General features: G+C 49.2%; 1 protein-coding gene across 4 annotated transcripts in view; it reads right to left on the reverse strand.

The window, feature by feature from the left end:
• Positions 1–19,616, reverse strand: part of ATP2B2 (ATPase plasma membrane Ca2+ transporting 2) — a 241,374-nt gene that overhangs the window by 32,701 nt on the left and 189,057 nt on the right. For all 4 annotated transcript variants that reach the window (XM_044290097.1, XM_044290100.1, XM_044290096.1 and 1 more), the window contains exons 8-17: positions 16,663–16,758; positions 11,877–11,918; positions 9,553–9,711; positions 8,986–9,200; positions 8,663–8,905; positions 7,622–7,863; positions 7,192–7,426; positions 6,622–6,801; positions 5,695–5,782; positions 128–234 (exon numbers count right to left, since the gene is read on the reverse strand). In XM_044290097.1, coding sequence (XP_044146032.1) covers positions 128–234; positions 5,695–5,782; positions 6,622–6,801; positions 7,192–7,426; positions 7,622–7,863; positions 8,663–8,905; positions 8,986–9,200; positions 9,553–9,711; positions 11,877–11,918; positions 16,663–16,758 — 1,607 coding nt within the window. The remainder of the gene's footprint in view (positions 1–127; positions 235–5,694; positions 5,783–6,621; positions 6,802–7,191; positions 7,427–7,621; positions 7,864–8,662; positions 8,906–8,985; positions 9,201–9,552; positions 9,712–11,876; positions 11,919–16,662; positions 16,759–19,616) is intronic.

Genomic DNA, 19,616 nt, shown 5'->3' on the forward strand with positions numbered 1-19,616 from the left:
CTGTCCTAACTCTGAACGTCTGCCCCATGGCTTAGGAGATAACCACTAGGACGTTGCTGTTATTGAGCATTTCCTGACACATGGTAAAAACCAGAGTGAAGCAGAAAGAAACAAACATCTAACCTACCATGGCAAAACCAACATCGGCTTTCTTCAGTGCAGGACCATCATTGGTGCCATCACCGGTGACTGCAACCACCTGCCTCTGCTCCAACTGTGTGCTGTCAATTATACCTGCAAGAAGATAGACCAAGATCAGGGGCCATACTGGGAATGGGGCCCGTCAAATACTGGGAATCGGCTCTGTCATATACTGGGGTTGGGGCCAGTCATACACTGGGAAGTGGATCCATCATATACTGGAACAGGGTCCAACATATACTGGGATCTTGGATTGTCTTATACTGGGAATGCAGTCCTTCGCATAATGGTCATGTCCTGGCATCAGTGGCGGTCATATCCTGGCATCAGTGGCGGTCATATCCTGGCAACAGTGGCGGACATATCCTGAGATCAGTCAAGTCATATCCAGGGATCAGAGGCAGTCATGAGATTAGTGGTGGTCATATCCAGGGATCAGAGGCAGTCATGAGATTAGTGGTGGTCATATCCTGGGATCAGTGGCGGTCATATCCAGGGATCAGAGGCAGTCATGAGATTAGTGGTGGTCATATCCAGGGATCAGAGGCAGTCATGAGATTAGTGGTGGTCATATCCTGGGATCAGTGGCGGTCATATCCTGGGATCAGAGGCAGTCATGAGATTAGTGGTGGTCATATCCAGGGATCAGAGGCAGTCATGAGATTAGTGGTGGTCATATCCTGGGATCAGAGGCGGTCATATCCTGGCATCAGTGGCGGACATATCCTGAGATCAGTCAAGTCATATCCAGGGATCAGAGGCAGTCATGAGATTAGTGGTGGTCATATCCAGGGATCAGAGGCAGTCATGAGATTAGTGGTGGTCATATCCTGGGATCAGTGGCGGTCATGAGATTAGTGGTGGTCATATCCTGGGATCAGTGGCGGTCATATCCAGGGATCAGAGGCAGTCATGAGATTAGTGGTGGTCATATCCTGGGATCAGTGGCGGTCATATCCAGGGATCAGAGGCAGTCATGAGATTAGTGGTGGTCATATCCTGGGATCAGTGGCGGTCATATCCAGGGATCAGAGGCAGTCATGAGATTAGTGGCGGTCATATCCTGGGATCAGTGGCGGTCATATCCTGGGATCAGTGGCGGTCATATCCTGGCATCAGTGGCAGTCATATCCTTGCATCAGTGGCGGTCATATCCTGGCATCAGTGGCGGTCATACCCTGGCATCAGTGGCGGTCATATCCTGGCATCAGTGGCGGTCATATCCTGGCATCAGTGGCGGTCATATGTTTGGATCAGGGAAGAAATGGGGTCCAGCAGTCATATCCTGGGATCAGTGGCGGTCACATACTGGGATCAGTGGCGGTCACATCCTGGGAACGTATCCTGGGAGCAGTGGTGGTCATGTCCTGGCATCAGTGGCGGTCATATGTTTGGATCTGGGAAGAAATGGGGTCCAGCAGTCATATCCCAGGATCAGTGGCGGTCACTTCCTGGGATCAGTGGCCCTCATATCCTAAGAGTGTATCCTGGGATCAGTGGTGGTCATATCCTGGGATCAGTGGCGGTCATATCCTGGCATCAGTGGCGGTCATATCCTGGCATCAGTGGCGGTCATATCCTGGCATCAGTGGCGGTCATACCCTGGCATCAGTGGTGGTCATATCCTGGCCTCAGTGGCGGTCATATCCTGGCATCAGTGGCGGTCATATGTTTGGATCAGGGAAGAAATGGGGTCCAGCAGTCATATCCTGGGATCAATGGCGGTCACATACTGGGATCAGTGGCGGTCACATCCTGGGAACGTATCCTGGGAGCAGTGGTGGTCATATCCTGGCATCAGTGGCCCTCATATCCTGAGAACGTATCCTGGGATCAGTGGTGGTCATGTCCTGGCATCAGTGGCGGTCATATGTTTGGATCTGGGAAGAAATGGGGTCCAGCAGTCATATCCTAGGATCAGTGGCGGTCACTTCCTGGGATCAGTGGCCCTCATATCCTAAGAGTGTATCCTGGGATCAGTGGTGGTCATATCCTGGGATCAGTGGCGGTCATATCCTGGAATCAGTGGCGGTCATATCCTGGAATCAGTGGCGGTCATATCCTGGAATCAGTGGCGGTCATATCCTGGAATCAGTGGCGGTCATATCCTGGAATCAGTGGCGGTCATATCCTGGGAACGTATCCTGGGATCAGTGGCGGTCATATCCTGGAATCAATGGCGGTCATATCCTGGCATCAGTGGCGGTCATATCCTGGCATCAGTGGCGGTCATATCCTGGCATCAGTGGCGGTCATATCCTGGCATCAGTGGCGGTCATATCCTGGCATCAGTGGCGGTCATATCCTGGCATCAGTGGCGGTCATATCCTGGCATCAGTGGCGGTCATATCCTGGCATCAGTGGCGGTCATATCCTGGCATCAGTGGTGGTCATATCCTGGCATCAGTGGCGGTCATATCCTGGCATCAGTGGCGGTCATATGTTTGGATCTGGGAAGAAATGGGGTCCAGCAGTCATATCCTGGGATCAGTGGCGGTCACATACTGGGATCAGTGGCGGTCACATCCTGGGATCAGTGGCCCTCATATCCTGGGAACGTATCCTGGGAGCAGTGGCGGTCATATCCTGGGAGCAGTGGTGGTCATATCCTGGGAGCAGTGGTGGTCATATCCTGGCATCAGTGGCGGTCATATGTTTGGATCTGGGAAGAAATGGGGTCCAGCAGTCATATCCTAGGATCAGTGGTGGTCATATCCTGGGATCAGTGGCGGTCATATCCTGGGAGCAGTGGCGGTCACTTCCTGGGATCAGTGGCCCTCATATCCTGAGAGCGTATCCTGGCATCAGTGGTGGTCATATCCTGGCATCAGTGGCGGTCATATCCTGGCATCAGTGGCGGTCATATGTTTGGATCTGGGAAGAAATGGGGTCCAGCAGTCATATCCTGGGATCAGTGGCGGTCACATACTGGGATCAGTGGCGGTCACATCCTGGGATCAGTGGCCCTCATATCCTGGGAACGTATCCTGGGAGCAGTGGCGGTCATATCCAGGGAGCAGTGGTGGTCATATCCTGGGAGCAGTGGTGGTCATATCCTGGGAGCAGTGGCGGTCATATGTTTGGATCTGGGAAGAAATGGGGTCCAGCAGTCATATCCTAGGATCAGTGGTGGTCATATCCTGGGATCAGTGGCGGTCATATCCTGGGAGCAGTGGCGGTCACTTCCTGGGATCAGTGGCCCTCATATCCTGAGAGCGTATCCTGGCATCAGTGGTGGTCATATCCTGGCATCAGTGGCGGTCATATCCTGGCATCAGTGGCGGTCATATCCTGGCATCAGTGGCGGTCATATCCTGGCATCAGTGGCGGTCATATCCTGGCATCAGTGGCGGTCATATCCTGGCATCAGTGGCGGTCATATCCTGGCATCAGTGGCGGTCATATGTTTGGATCTGGGAAGAAATGGGGTCCAGCAGTCATATCCTGGGATCAGTGGCGGTCACATCCTGGGAACGTATCCTGGGAGCAGTGGCGGTCATATCCTGGGAGCAGTGGTGGTCATATCCTGGGAGCAGTGGTGGTCATATCCTGGCATCAGTGGCGGTCATATCCTGGCATCAGTGGCGGTCATATGTTTGGATCTGGGAAGAAATGGGGTCCAGCAGTCATATCCTGGGATCAGTGGCGGTCACATACTGGGATCAGTGGCGGTCACATCCTGGGACCGTATCCTGGGAGCAGTGGCGGTCATATCCTGGGAGCAGTGGTGGTCATATCCTGGCATCAGTGGCGGTCATATGTTTGGATCTGGGAAGAAATGGGGTCCAGCAGTCATATCCTAGGATCAGTGGTGGTCATATCCTGGGATCAGTGGCGGTCATATCCTGGGAGCAGTGGCGGTCACTTCCTGGGATCAGTGGCCCTCATATCCTGAGAGCATATCCTGGGATCAGTGGTGGTCATATCCTGGGATCAGTGGCGGTTATATCCTGGGAGCAGTGGCGGTCACTTCCTGGGATCAGTGGCCCTCATATCCTGAGCGTGTATCCTGGGATCAGTGGCGGTCATATCCTGGGATCAGTGGCGGTCACTTCCTGGGATCAGTGGCCCTCATATCCTGAGAGCATATCCTGGGATCAGTGGTGGTCATATCCTGGGATCAGTGGCGGTCATATCCTGGGATCAGTGGCGGTTATATCCTGGGAGCAGTGGCGGTCACTTCCTGGGATCAGTGGCCCTCATATCCTGAGCGTGTATCCTGGGATCAGTGGCGGTCATATCCTGGGAGCAGTGGCGGTCACTTCCTGGGATCAGTGGCCCTCGTATCCTGGGAGCAGTGGTGGTCATATCCTGGCATCAGTGGCCCTCATATCCTGAGAACGTATCCTGGGATCAGTGGTGGTCATATCCTGGCATCAGTGGCGGTCATATCCTGAGAACGTATCCTGGGATCAGTGGTGGTCATATCCTGGCATCAGTGGCGGTCATATGTTTGGATCTGGGAATAAATGGGGTCCAGCAGTCATATCCTGGGATCAGTGGTGGTCACTTCCTGGGATTAGTGGCCCTCATATCCTGAGAGCGTATCCTGGGAGCAGTGGCGGTCACTTCCTGGGATCAGTGGCCCTCGTATCCTGAGAGCGTATCCTGGGATCAGTGGCGGTCATATCCTGGGAGCAGTGGCGGTCATATCCTGGGATCAGTGGTGGTCATATCCTGGGAGCAGTGGTGGTCACTTCCTGGGATCAGTGGCCCTCGTATCCTGAGAGCGTATCCTGGGATCAGTGGCGGTCATATCCTGGGAGCAGTGGCGGTCATATCCTGGGATCAGTGGCGGTCATATCCTGGGAGCAGTGGCGGTCACTTCCTGGGATCAGTGGCCCTCGTATCCTGAGAGCGTATCCTGGGATCAGTGGCGGTCATATCCTGGGATCAGTGGCGGTCATATCCTGGGAGCAGTGGTGGTCCTTTGGTTGTGTCACTCATCACATTGAGCATTACATGGAAACTTGTGGGAGGTATTCAGGAGTTTATTCGGGAGGACAGGCGGTGTCACGAACGATGGGGGGAATAATGTGACGTGTAGGGGCAGAATACAAAGATGATCTGTAAATACCTCACCTTCCTCACTTCTCATATTACACTGCTGATATTATAATTTAGAGCAGATAGAGGGGGCTTTTCAAAGACGGGGGTTCCATCTTCTCACTCCAGCAGTGCCCAATCATTAATAATGAAAGGACTCAATTTTGTGTCATCTTATAAGAGAGAAGATCACGACGGAGCCGAGCGGCCATTACCCAGCTCCTTGATTATCATCTCTGGAAGCCACTGTCCAAGGAGAAAACAGATCCCATCAGAATGCCACCATCTAACATCTCAGAAGACGTGGACACCTGGGTCAGGCTGGAGACTGTGTCATTGATGGCTTCTGGTAATAGGGGGCTATGGAGCCTAGCGCTGGACAATGTCTGCAAGGGCAGGAAAGACTAGATACAGGTGGAGGCAATGTCTTCTGGAGCCAGGTCATAATGTCAGGGATGATGGTCATACCCAATGCACACAGCAGGTTACCTACTTGCTAGTACTTACCCTTCACCAAAGTGTGCTTGTCAGTAGGTGAGGAACGTGCCAGAACCCGCAGTTTAGGCCAAATTTTATCAATCCTTTCTTGTTCAATCTGTAGAAAGAGAAATTGTTATATAGTGGACACTTCAATGTATTAGATTGTAAGCTCTTATGGGTAGAGCTCCCTCCTCCCTTTGTTTGAGTGGCTTATGAGGACACCTCTTCCATAGACAGCCCCCTTGGAAGCTTATCACCCCCCACACTGATCTAATGACCATCAAGACCACATGGTTCAGGGCATGTGTAGGGCGGCCAATGTAATGGCCCAGATATTCGTAGCATATTGGGGCAAGTTGCGCTGAACTCTTGGAACTGAGGTAAGGAGTGAGATCCTAATAGACTCGAGGGTTGGCCCTCCAGGGGTGGTGGGAGCTCTTGGGGAGCAGTTTCTTAGTCTATACACCTCTATACTTCCCTCTGATATACATCTGTAGCCCTGTGCCGCAGCCCACACTACTTCTCTGGGCCTTGTATTGCTGGTGACCCCCTGTGATCAGCCATCGAGGAGGCCACCAGAGAGCCCCCTTTCAGTCAAGACACATGAAACCTTACATGGGGCTAATTGAAGGGAGTCCTGTAATACAACCATCTGGGTGTGGGTGCCACGTTGGCTCAGTGGCTAAAACTCTTGTCTTGTGGCCTTGGGTTTGAGGTTTGTGAGTTCTCTCCATCTTTGCATGGCTTTCTCTCTGTACCACGATGTCCTCACATAAGCCAAAAAACAAACAATTAGGCACTTAGATTGTGAGCCCCGATGGGGCGACTGATGCCAATCTCTGTACAGCGCTATGGAACATGTTGGTGCTACATAAATGGATAAAATAAAGATTTGTGGATCCAGAGATGAATGTGTCAGTGTAATACCTGGTAGAACGTATCCCCAGGACTCACCTCGCCCTTCTCGTTGCGTATCCTCCGGTTAAATTCCTTCCCATCAATGCAGAGAAAATCCTCTCCAGGGTGAATGATGCCGCATTTAATGGCGATAGCACGAGCCGTATTAATGTTATCACCCGTCACCATGCGGACCGTGATTCCAGCCCGCTGACATTTCTGGATCGCCTCCGGGACCTGCATCCAACACAAAGTAGTCTACAGAATGTCCACAAACAAGAGCTGGAAAGCCTCTGTGTCTCGCCCAATCCTCTCCGATATTTGTCCCGTGATCCATGAGGGACTTTACCCTTTGATTGTAATCTGTACTATCTACCAATATTCTACGGGGCTTTAGCTGAGGGCAGCCATGTTTAATGGGGCATTTAGCTGCAGAGCTAGAGCAGCAAGTTACTACCTCATGGGGACTAGCACTCTCATCAGTGACAGTTACCCCTCACAAGTTCCCTGCCTCAGTCACCACTCATGAGCAGAGGTCACATTCTGGGACTCTATGCTTTCCACACCACGTCCTTAATCTCTCCCTGACAAACACAGAGATTCCCTCACCGCTCTGCGAGACTTTACCTCCGGCCTGACTGGATCTTCAATGCCAACCACCGCGATGCAGGTCAGATCGGCCACAATTTCATTCTCATTGTCCCAGTCCGGCTCTGTACTCTGGCTGAAGTCTCGATAAGAAATGCAGATTGTTCTGAGACCATCAGAAGCCATTGGCTCAATCACTTTTTTTACCATCTCATCTCTATCTCGGGGCTTGAACAGACGAGGGTCTCCAGCGCCATTTAAGATTTTGGAACATCTACAAAGGGAGAAGATCCAGAAATAAGTGAATTATAAGGAAACCTGCTCCCTGATGGCGGCCTTACAAGGAGGAAAATACTGGGTCATACTGGCAGCTGTATTTGTGGAGACAACCACCACATAGTGAAATATAGCGGGGGCAGAAAGGACATGAAGCCCCTGGACAGGACTGATCAGAAGGCAGGCCACTTACTTCTTAAGGATAATCTCTGAAGCCCCTTTGCTGTATAAGCGGAAGCTGCCGTCTTCCAGCTTGATCACGGTGCTCATAGACTTCCGTACAGAATTGAAGGTGTAGACTTTGTAGAGTTTCTCCTCCGGAATGAGGTTTCTCACAGTCTGATAGCCTTGCTTCAAATCCAACAAAAATCCCAACAAGCCACATTCAGTTTTGTTTCCGACTTGTCGCGGGAGGCCACCACTCTGCTCTGCGGGCTGCAAACAAACACCAGTGCAAGGAGGATTATGTGCCACGTGATACATGAGCCACATGCTGAGCTCGTGGTGACTTTTCCCTGTGCATTCTGCTTGTCTCTCTGCGTACAGTCATCACAACATTAGCACCTATTAAATCTTCAATGTAAGGAAATGAACATTGGTCTAATCCCTCCCAATAAATAAATTCCCGGTGTTCTCTTCATTCTTGTGGTCCGTCTGCTTCTACTCTGTCAGACTCCGATTATCCCCCCTAAAGATGGCCTTGAGTTGTTCACGCCACTTCCCTGTAACCAGCTATTGTGGCCATTCTCATCTGTGGTCAGGAGACCTTTGTGGGGAATGTCTCTGAGCCCTATTATACGTGGCCAGCTCCTGGCAGAAGCTACCCATACACATTATACTTTTGTCGGCTGAGACACTAATTTGTATGGGGAGCTCACAATTCTCGCCCCGATCCCATTCATATTGGTGTATCAGCCGACAAAAGTGTAATGTTATGGGGAGCTTCTGCCAGGGGCTGGCCGAGTAGAATTTTGTTCTCCCAGGACATAAGCGGTCACCAGAACTGTCTGCCAGTGGCTTTCTCCGCTTTCCTCATAGCATCCATCAAGCTGATGTTTACGGAGAAGCCAGGAGAGATAGCGGCTGGCCGAAGGATGGTTTGGCTGATACCTATTGAATGGGCAGCTTTAGTGCAATGACCCCTACCCTCTGTCCAGACTGACCTCTCATCTCTCCCACCACTACATAGGGCTGGCTGCCATAATGATGTATGGAGGCATGTGACTGAACTCACCAGGACTTTGGAGGTGTATGCGCTGTTGATGCTTATGGCGTTGACCAGAAAATCTAAGGTCTTGGCTGGAAGAGCATCAGGATCTGGGACTTCTTTGTAAAGGACATCTCCAATATAGGCCTGAACCACGGTCATCCTGTTTGTAGTCAGCGTGCCTGTCTTATCGGAGCAGATAGCCGTTGCATTACCCATAGTCTCACAAGCATCTAAATGTCGCACTAGATTATTATCTTTCATCATTTTCTGGAAAGGAAAGATAGAGGAGTGACCAGGTGTGGCCTGGATGTGTGCAGCATTCTACGGGGGTCAGTAATGAGACTCACCTTAACGGAATATGCCAGAGAAATCGTCACCGCTAGAGGCAGTCCCTCCGGCACGGCAACCACCAGAACAGTGACGCCAATGATGAAGAACTTGACAAAATACTGGATGTATATGGGCGTGCACTCCGGCAACCATTGTCTTCTCTGAACAACAAATGTATCGATAGCAAAATATAATACCAAGATAATGACTGTGATAGCAGACATGACCAGACCTGGAGGAAGAGAGCGGTGGGAGAGGCCATCAGGTGTCATCAGCTCCACACAAGATTATCTCTTCCAGTACCGGCCAACCACCCTTCCCGTTGACCCCAGGATCTTCACTGCCTGTAGGGATTGTGGCAGCTTTGCGTGAGAGGATGAGGAAGGAAGCTGAGGATCTACAGACCGCAGCGTTGCTTCTGTTCGATGTGACAGACTAGGGCCCGTCAGCTCTCTACCTACAGGATGTGGTCTGTTCTGGACCCTCTTAATCTCTAGAAAAGGCCTCATACAAGAATTCTCCTCCAGGCACAGCTTCCATGCTGGCCAGCGCTCACACATCATGACATTGGCTTTCTTGCTTACCCGCTTTCCCGATCTGCACCGCCAGTTTTGTCAGCTTCCCCTGTAGAACAGACTTCTCCTTTTTGTGTGGATTTGGTTTCTTCTTTTCTTCTCCATCTCCACCCTCGGCACTTTTCAATGGCTGCATCTCCATGGCAGCTGCTCCATCTTGCTGTTTGGCTGTTCAAGCAAAAGGACATAGTCAATGGAGGCATGTGGTCTGCAGTACCTCAGCCCCATATACATCTAACTAGTTATATCCTCACAGACAGGGACTGACCGCGAACTACATGGAACTACAGGTCATGGTCATATTTTATAGCACAGGGAAGCAAGCTGTAGCCAGGGCCACGTGGCGTGCTGCCAACAAGGTTCTCATACAGAAAGGGAGCAGAGCTTCCAGCGTTCCTGATCATGCTAGGGTCAGGGTGACACAGTGCCCACAGCCGGAGTGAGGGGAAGAAATGCCAGCTCCAATCAGGATCCCTTGTGAAAACGTGGAACCCAGCACCTCCAATAGACAATCTACAAAATGGATGCACTTCGTGCCGCTAATGTCAAGTGGGATACCTGATGAGTAATACAAACCGGATTCCCAAAAAGTTGGGACACTATACAAATCGTGAATAAACACTGAATGCAATGATGTGGAGGCGCCAACTTCTAATATTGTATTCAGAATAGAACATAAATCACGGAACAAAAGCTTAAACTGAGAAAATGTACCATTTTAAGGGAAAAATATGTTGAATCAGAATTTCATGGTGTCAACAAATCCCCAAAAAGTTGGGACAAGGCCATTTTCCCCGCTGTGTGGCATCTCCCCTTCTTCTTACAACACTCCACAGACGTCTGGGGACAGAGGAGACCAGTTTCTCAGGGTTAGAAATAGGAATGCTCTCCCATTCTTGTCTAATACCGGCCTCTAACTGTTCCATCGTCTTGGGCCTTCTTTGTTGCACCTTCCTCTTTATGATGCGCCAAATGTTCTCTATAGGTGACAGATCTGGACTGCAGACCGGCCATTTCAGTACCCGGATCCTTCTCCTACGCAGCCATGATGTTGTGATTGATGCAGAATGTGGTCTGGCATTATCTTGGTGAAAAATGCAGGGTCTTCCCTGAAAGAGATGACGTCTGGATGGAGCAGATGTTGTTCTAGAACCTGAAGATATGTTTCTGCATTGATGGTGCCTTTCCAGACATGCAAGCTGCCCATGCCACACGCACTCATGCCACCCCATACCATCAGAGATGCAGGCTTCTGAACTGAGCGTTGATAACCACTTGGGTTGTCCTTGTCCTCTTTGGTCCGGATGACATGGCGTCCCAGATTTCCAAAAAGAACTTGGAATCGTGACTCGTCTGACCACAGAACAGTCTTCCATTTTGCCACACTCCATGTAAATGATCCCTGGCCCAGTGAAGACGCCTGAGCTTGTGGATCTTGCTTAGAAATGGCTTCTTCTTTGCACTGTAGAGTTTCAGCTGGCAGCGGCGGATGGCACGGTGGATTGTGGTCACTGGCAATGGTTTCTGGAAGTATTCCTGAGCCCCTTCTGGGATTTCCTTTACAGTAGCATTCCTGTTTGTGGTGCAGCGTCGTGTAAGGGCCTGGAGATCACGGGCATCCAGTATGGTTTACGGCCTTGACCCTTACGCACAGAGATTGTTCCAGATTCTCGGAATCTTCGGATGATGTGATGCACAGTTGATGATGATAGATGCAAAGTCTTTGCAATGTTTCGCTGGGTAACACCAGTATCTGATATTGCTCCACTATCTTTCTGCGCAGCATTGTGGGAATTGGTGATCCTCTACCCATCTTGGCTTCTGAGAGACACGGCCGCTCTGAGAAGCTCTTTTTATACCCAATCATGTTGCTAATTGACCTAATTAGTGGTAATTGGTCTTCCAGCTCTTCGTTATGCTCAAATTTACTTTTTCCAGCCTCTTATTGCTACTTGTCCCAACTTTTTGGGGATTTGTTGACACCGTGAAAATTTGAATCAACTTAATTTTACTTTAAAATGATACATTTACTCGGATTAAACGTTTGATCCGTCATCTACGTTCTGTTACACATAACATACTGACATTTGCCGTCTCCACATCATCGCATTCAGCTTTTATTCACAGTTTGTTTATTGTCCCAGCTTTTTGGGGGAATCCGGTTTGTAGATTGGAGGCGCTGACTCACTTTATGGTCAGGGCATTTTATAGGAGCGTTATTCTCCTCTTAATAGAACATCTAGAAAGTCCGGATTACTCGCATTCACTGCACCCTCCTCAGGCTTCCTGCGGACGCTGTGCTGCGCCTCGGCTCCAGAAGGCGGCCTCCTTACCTTTATTTTGGAGGATCTCCACATTTCCATCTTGCATTTTCCCTACATGATAAGAGTTTGACAGACAACAGAGAACAAAACATGAAACATGAGAAGAAACAAGGAAAGGCACAGATGATGGCGCAGAATACAGGTACGGCAGCGGACAGTCCTAGGGCTGGGGGGGGGGGGGGAGACTGGAGGCTTCAAAGGCTCCTCCGTAGGTGTGCAGTCTATACTGAACTCTACTGTATGAATAGAACTATATGTGCAGTCTATACTGAACTCTACTGTATGAATAGAACTATATGTGCAGTCTATACTGAACTCTACTGTATGAATAGAACTATATGTGCAGTCTATACTGAACTCTACTGTATGAATAGAACTATATGTGCAGTCTATACTGAACTCTACTGTATGAATAGAACTATATGTGCAGTCTATACTGAACTCTACTGTATGAATATAACTATATGTGCAGTCTATACTGAACTCTACTGTATGAATATAACTATATGTGCAGTCTATACTGAACTCTACTGTATGAATAGAACTATATGTGCAGTCTATACTGAACTCTATGTGTACTGTATGAATATAACTATATGTGCAGTCTATACTGAACTCTACTGTATGAATATAACTATATGTGCAGTCTATACTGAACTCTACTGTATGAATATAACTATATGTGCAGTCTATACTGAACTCTGTGTGTACTGTATGAATATAACTATATGTGCAGTCTATACTGAACTCTATGTGTACTGTATGACTATAACTATATGTGCAGTCTATACTGAACTCTGTATGTACTGTATGAATATAACTATATGTGCAGTCTATACTGAACTCTATATGTACTGTATGAATATAACTATATGTGCAGTCTATACTGAACTCTATGTGTACTGTATGAATATAACTATATGTGCAGTCTATACTGAACTCTACTGTATGAATATAACTATATGTGCAGTCTATACTGAACTCTATATAATATATATATACAGCATGTATGCAGAGATATCTCATCACTCCTTTTAGCTTCTATGACATCACTACTGGTGACATGACATCACCACTCTGAGCTTCTGTGACATCACTACTGGTGACATGACATCACCACCCTGAGCTTCTATGACATCACTACTGGTGAGATGACATCACCACCCTGAGCTTCTATGACATCACTACTGGTGACATGACATCACCACCCTGAGCTTCTATGACATCACTACTGGTGACATGACATCACCACCCTGAGCTTCTATGACATCACTACTGGTGACATGACATCACCACCCTGAGCTTCTATGACATCACTACTGGTGACATGACATCACCACCCTGAGCTTCTATGACATCACTACTGGTGACATGACATCACCACTCTGAGCTTCTGTGCCATCATTTCTCTAAGCATTCATGACCCAACTGAGGAAGGGTGTGACATAACGAAGCTTAAAGATCCATGAATTCACTGTCGCCAGATGGACACAGAAGATCGCGCATTTATTACAACCAAAAAAACAAAAATAGACATGCCACGCGTTTCATCAGCAGTCCGCCGTCTTCATCAGGCCGCCTCACCGCGGTAGGTAGAAGATATACAGTATATACACAACGGTGACCCGGAAGTGAACGGGTATATAACTGGTTGTAAAGTGTATGAAAACTGATAAATGCTAAATGCAAGAAAAGTAGATAAAAGAAACTAAAAATGATGCCAGCATTCGGAAGCCTGCACTACAAATAAATGTTTAAAACAAGCCGGGGCGAAATATAAGTATCGGGAAACAGGAAGTGACATCACAAGTGTAACCAAGTGACAGGAAAACATTAATGTGCACAACTAGAATCGACAGGGAGTCCCAAAAAGTCACACAGGAGGGGAACGGGGAACAGTCAGGAGTGTGATGTAGAAAATACAGAGAGAAGTCCCAAAAATGCAGAGAGGAGGGGAACAGGGACAGGCAGCAGTCAGGAGTGTGATGTAGAAAATACAGAGAGAAGTCCCAAAAATGCAGAGAGGAGGGGAACAGGACAGGCAGCAGTCAGGAGTGTGATGTAGAAAATACAGAGAGAAGTCCCAAAAATCCAGAGAGGAGGGGAACGGGGACAGGCAGCAGTCAGGAGTGTGATGTAGAAAATACAGAGAGAAGTCCCAAAAATGCAGAGAGGAGGGGAACAGGGACAGGCAGCAGTCAGGAGTGTGATGTAGAAAAATACAGAGAGAAGTCCCAAAAATGCAGAGAGGAGGGGAACAGGGACAGGCAGCAGTCAGGAGTGTGATGTAGAAAAATACAGAGAGAAGTCCCAAAAATGCAGAGAGGAGGGGAACAGGGACAGGCAGCAGTCAGGAGTGTGATGTAGAAAAATACAGAGAGAAGTCCCAAAAATGCAGAGAGGAGGGGAACAGGGACAGGCAGCAGTCAGGAGTGTGATGTAGAAAATACAGACAGAAGTTCCAAAAATGCAGAGAGGAGGGGAACAGGGACAGGCAGCAGTCAGGAGTGTGATGTAGAAAATACAGAGAGAAGTTCCAAAAATGCAGAGAGGAGGGGAACATGGACAGGCAGCAGTCAGGAGGGTGATGTAGAAAATACAGAGAGAAGTCCCAAAAATGCAGAGAGGAGGGCAACAGGGACAGGCAGCAGTCTGGAGTGTGATGTAGAAAATACAGAGAGAAGTTCCAAAAATGCAGAGAGGAGGGGAACATGGACAGGCAGCAGTCAGGAGTGTGATGTAGAAAATACAGAGAGAAGTTCCAAAAATCCAGAGAGGAGGGGAACAGGAACAGGCAGCAGTCAGGAGTGTGATGTAGAAAATACAGAGAGAAGTCCCAAAAATGCAGAGAGGAGGGGAACAGGGACAGGCAGCAGTCAGGAGTGTGATGTAGAAAATACAGAGAGAAGTCCCAAAAATGCCGAGAGGAGGGGAACAGGAACAGGCAGCAGTCAGGAGTGTGATGTAGAAAATACAGAGAGAAGTCCCAAAATCCAGAGAGGAGGGGAACAGGGACAGGCAGCAGTCAGGAGTGTGATGTAGAAAATACAGAGAGAAGTCCCAAAAATGCAGAGAGGAGGGGAATGGGGACAGGCAGCAGTCAGGAGTGTGATGTAGAAAATACAGAGAGAAGTCCCAAAAAGTTATGTACCATTCACTTCCGGGTCACTGTTGTGTATATACTGTATACCGCGGTGAGGCGGCCTGATGAAGACGGCGGACTGCTGATGAAACGCGTAGCACGTCTATATTTTATTTATTTATTGGTTTTAATAAACATCTTTTCTCAGAAGCTCCTGGTGCAGCGCGATTCTTCTCTGTGTCCATGTCTCGTCTCCTCTTCTCTCTTATACATTTCAAGCCTCCGATGGACGTGTCCTGTGTTGAGCACAGGAGGCCGGGTATCCGCTAGCTCTAGTTCCGGTGCTTGTAAAACACCGTCTGGTAAGGAACATATAGTTTTGGGCGGTGTTGCACTAGGGAGCGCCCCATGTTTATTCTTTTACTTGAAAGCACAATTGAAATGTGCCATGGCCTACTGTGACGCGGCCGCCTTCTGTCCGAGGGAGCGACGCGGCCGCCTTCTGTCCGAGGGAGCGACGCGGCCGCCTTCTGTCCGAGGGAGCGACGCGGCCGCCTTCTGTCCGAGGGAGCGACGCGGCCGCCTTCTGTCCGAGGGAGCGACGCGGCCGCCTTCTGTCCGAGGGAACGACGCGGCCGCCTTCTGTCCGAGGGAACGACGCGGCCGCCTTCTGTCCGAGGGAACGACGCGGCCGCCTTCTGTCCGAGGGAACGACGCGGCCGCCTTCTGTCCGAGGGAACGACGCGGCCGCCTTCTGTCCGAGGGAGCGACGCGGCCGCCTTCTGTCCGAGGGAACGACGCGGCCGCCTTCTGTCCGAGGGAACGACGCGGCCGCCTTCTGTCCGAGGAAGCGACGCGGCCGCCTCTGTCCGAGGGAACGACGCGGCCGCCTTCTGTCCGAGGGAACGACATGGCCGCCTTCTGTCAGAGGGAACGACATGGCTTCTGTCCGAGGGAGCGACATGGTCGGCTTCTGTCCGAGGGAGCGACGCGGCCGCCTTCTGTCCGAGGGAGCGACATGGCTTCTGTCCGAGGGAGCGACATGGTCGGCTTCTGTCTGAGGGAACGACATGGTCGGCTTCTGTCCGAGGGAGCGACGCGGCCGCCTTCTGTCCGAGGGAGCGACATGGCTTCTGTCCGAGGGAGGGACATGGTCGGCTTCTGTCTGAGGGAACGACATGGTCGGCTTCTGTCCGAGGGAGCGACATGGTCGGCTTCTGTCCGAGGGAGCGACGCGCCCGCCTTCTGTCCGAGGGAACGACGCGGCCGCCTTCTGTCTGAGGGAACGGCTCGGCCGCCTTCTGTCTGAGGGAACGACGTGGTCGGCTTCTGTCCGAGGGAGCGACATGGTCGGCTTCTGTCTGAGGGAACGGCTCGGCCGCCTTCTGTCTGAGGGAACGACGTGGTCGGCTTCTGTCCGAGGGAGCGATGCGACCACTCCAGATCATTGCTTGGCTGCAGATCCTAACCAGTGCAACCTCCATCATGTGCAGTGCCCCCTCAGTGCTGCCCCCATAGGCTATTGGCATACATGAAGTCATAGTTCAGATGTAATACCCTCTGACTATATAAAGAGAGGGGGCACCACTGAGACCACCACCAGCTCGTCACTCCCAGACTTCACCATTGGCACGTACAATATCAAAGGGAAGACAATGGCTTCCTACAGACATGAGAGCAATGCATCATGGGAATTGCTGTGGGTTGACATACCATTCACTAAGTTGGCATTGGAATTATCAGTGGCGTTTGCCCCTGCGGCACCATCTGAAGCTGCAGGAAGGTGACAGGGTGGATGGGTGGAGCCGACTGTGATAAATTTAAAGAAACAAAGAGAATGAAAATAACTAAAAGAACAAAAATGCAGTAAAAAAAACCAGTGAAGACACGAGGTGTGAGAGTCAGTGGGACATCCAGGGGTAGCAGCTGCTACGTCCTCGACCAGGCTTACATGGACTCAGTGGCCAGCACTGACCTCTCTCGTCAGCAGCCCATCCCAAACAGTAAAGCACTGGGTAACGCTGCGCTGGAATGGAAATGGAACAAGGCAAATGAGATTGTGGGATGCATCCACAGAAGCCTTCAAGAACATGGCTACAGAAGTCAGAGCAGACACGGAACCGGGCGCCTGTGGACAAGGGGAACCACAGCACATGATGGGTCATCAAATTTGGGTTTCTTTAGTCTTAGGGAAGATCTGACAAAAATGAACTCATACATTAGATATAAAAAGTCTACACACCCTGTTAAGATGAAAGGTTTCTGTGATGTATAAAAACCTTTTTCCCCCCTTTTATGTGACCTTTAACCTTCTCAGGACCGTCACACGCAGGATTGCGTCCTGGTGGCGGCCCTGTTGTTCCTCCTGGACGCGCCGATGCGTCCCCTCACGAGAGGCGAGATTTCCTGTGAACGCGCGTGTTCACAGCATCAGACGGTAAACCAGTGGATCTCCAGCCTGCCAGCGGCGATCGTTCGCTGGCAGGCTGGAGATGTGATTTTTTTTTAACCCTTGAAAGGTATATTAGACGCTGTTTTGATAACAGCATCTGATATACCTGCTACCTGCTCCTCTGGTGTCCCTTCTGCTTGGATCGACCACCAGAGGACACAGGCAGCTGTGTAAGTAGCACCAAGCACCACACACACATTACCCCCCTCCCGATCACCCCCCTGTCATTGATCACCCCCCTGTAAGGCCCCATTCAGACGTCCGTATGTGTTTTGTGGATCCGCACATTGCCAGAACTATATAGAAAATGCCTTTTCTTGTCTGCAATTGTCCGAATAGGACATGTTCTATAGGCTCTACAAAAAACGCAGGGTTCGCCCGATCAGGCCTGATCTTGTGCCCACACGCGTTCAGTCCGCCCCATCGCAGTGACAGATTTATTTATTTTTTTCTGATCACTGCAAAAACACTGAAAAAACGCTGCGGCGCTATAAAGATCACTTTTGAGGGGCATGGAGAGTTCATAGAAGATTTTTTTAGGGGGCACAAGTTAGCAGAAATGTATTTATTTATTTATTTTTCTTACAAACTTGTGACAAAAAATAAAACCTCACATGAACTCGCCATACCCCTCACGGAATCCAAATGCGTAAAGATTTTTAGATATTTATATTAATTCCTAGAATATATATTTTTTGGGCACAAGATAGCGGAAAATGTTATTTTTTTTTTTTTTTCTCTTACAAAATAATTTTCCGCTAACTTGCCAAAAGAAAAAATATTCTAGGAACTCTCCATGCCCCTCACGGAATACCTTTGGGTGTATTCTTTCCAAAATGGGGTCACTTGTGGGGTATTTATACTGCCCTGGCATTTTAGAGGCACTAAAGCGTGAGAAGAAGTCTGGGATCCAAATGCCAAAAAATGCCCTCCTAAAAGGTACTCATTGGAATTTGGGCCCCTTTGCGCACCTAGGCTGCAAAAAAGTGTCACACATGTGGTATCGCCGTACTCAGGAGAAGTAGGGCAATGTGTTTTCGGGTGTATTCTTACATATACCCATACTGTGTGTGAGAAATATCTCTGTAAATGACAACTTTTAAAAAAAAAATATACAAAGTTGTCAATTTACAGAGCTATTTCTCTCACCCAGCATGGGTATATGTAAAAAGACTCCCCAAAACACATTGCCCTACTTTTCCTGAGTACGGCGATACCACTTGTGTGACACTTTTCTGCAGCCTAGGTGCGTAAAGGGGCCGAAAGTCCAACGAGTACCTTTAGGCTTTACAGGGTTGCTCACAATTTAGCCCCGTCCAAAATGCCAGAACAGTAAACACACCCCACAAATGACCCCATTTCGGAAAGTAGACACCCCAAGGTATTCGCTGAGGGGCATAGTGAGTCCATGAAAGATTGAACTTTTTGTCACAAGTTAGCGGAAAGGGAGACTTTGTGAGAAAAAAGAACAACAAAAAAATCTATTTCCGCTAACTTGTGCCAAAAAAAAAAAAAAAAAAGCTTTTATGAACTCACTATGCCCCTCACAGAATACCTTGGAGTGTCTTCTTTCCAAAATGGGGTCACATGTGGGGTATTTATACTGCCCTGGCATTTTAGGGGCCCTTTTGCATGAGAATCCAAATGCCTAGCAATGCCCTCCTAAAAGATACTCATTGGAATTTGGGCCCCTTTGCGCACCTAGGCTGCAAAAAAGTGTCACACATGTGGTATCGCCGTACTCAGGAGAAGTTGGGGAATGTGTTTTGGGGTGTCTTTTTACATATACCCATGCTGGGTGAGATAAATATCTCTGTAAAATGACAACTTTGTATAAAAAAAATGGGAAAAGTTGTCTTTTACAGAGATATTTATCTCACCCAGCATGGTAAAAAGACACCCCAAAACACATTGCCCTACTTCTCCTGAGTACGGCGATACCACATGTGTGACACTTTTTTGCCGCCTAGGTGTGCAAAGGGGCCCAAATTCCAATGAGTATCTTTTAGGAGGGCATTGTTAGGCATTTGGATTCCAAACTACTTCTCATACTTTAGGTCCCCTAAAATGCCCGGGAAGTATAAATACCCCACAAGTGAAGGTTGGACTTTTTGGCCATAGTTCCAAAAGATATGTTTGGCCCAAAAACAACACTGCACATCACCAAAAGAACCCCATCTCCAAAGTGAAGCATGGTGGTGGAAGCATCATGCCA

This window comes from Bufo gargarizans, chromosome 4, assembly GCF_014858855.1.
Source record: "Bufo gargarizans isolate SCDJY-AF-19 chromosome 4, ASM1485885v1, whole genome shotgun sequence".
NCBI classification, from domain to species: Eukaryota; Metazoa; Chordata; class Amphibia; order Anura; family Bufonidae; genus Bufo; species Bufo gargarizans.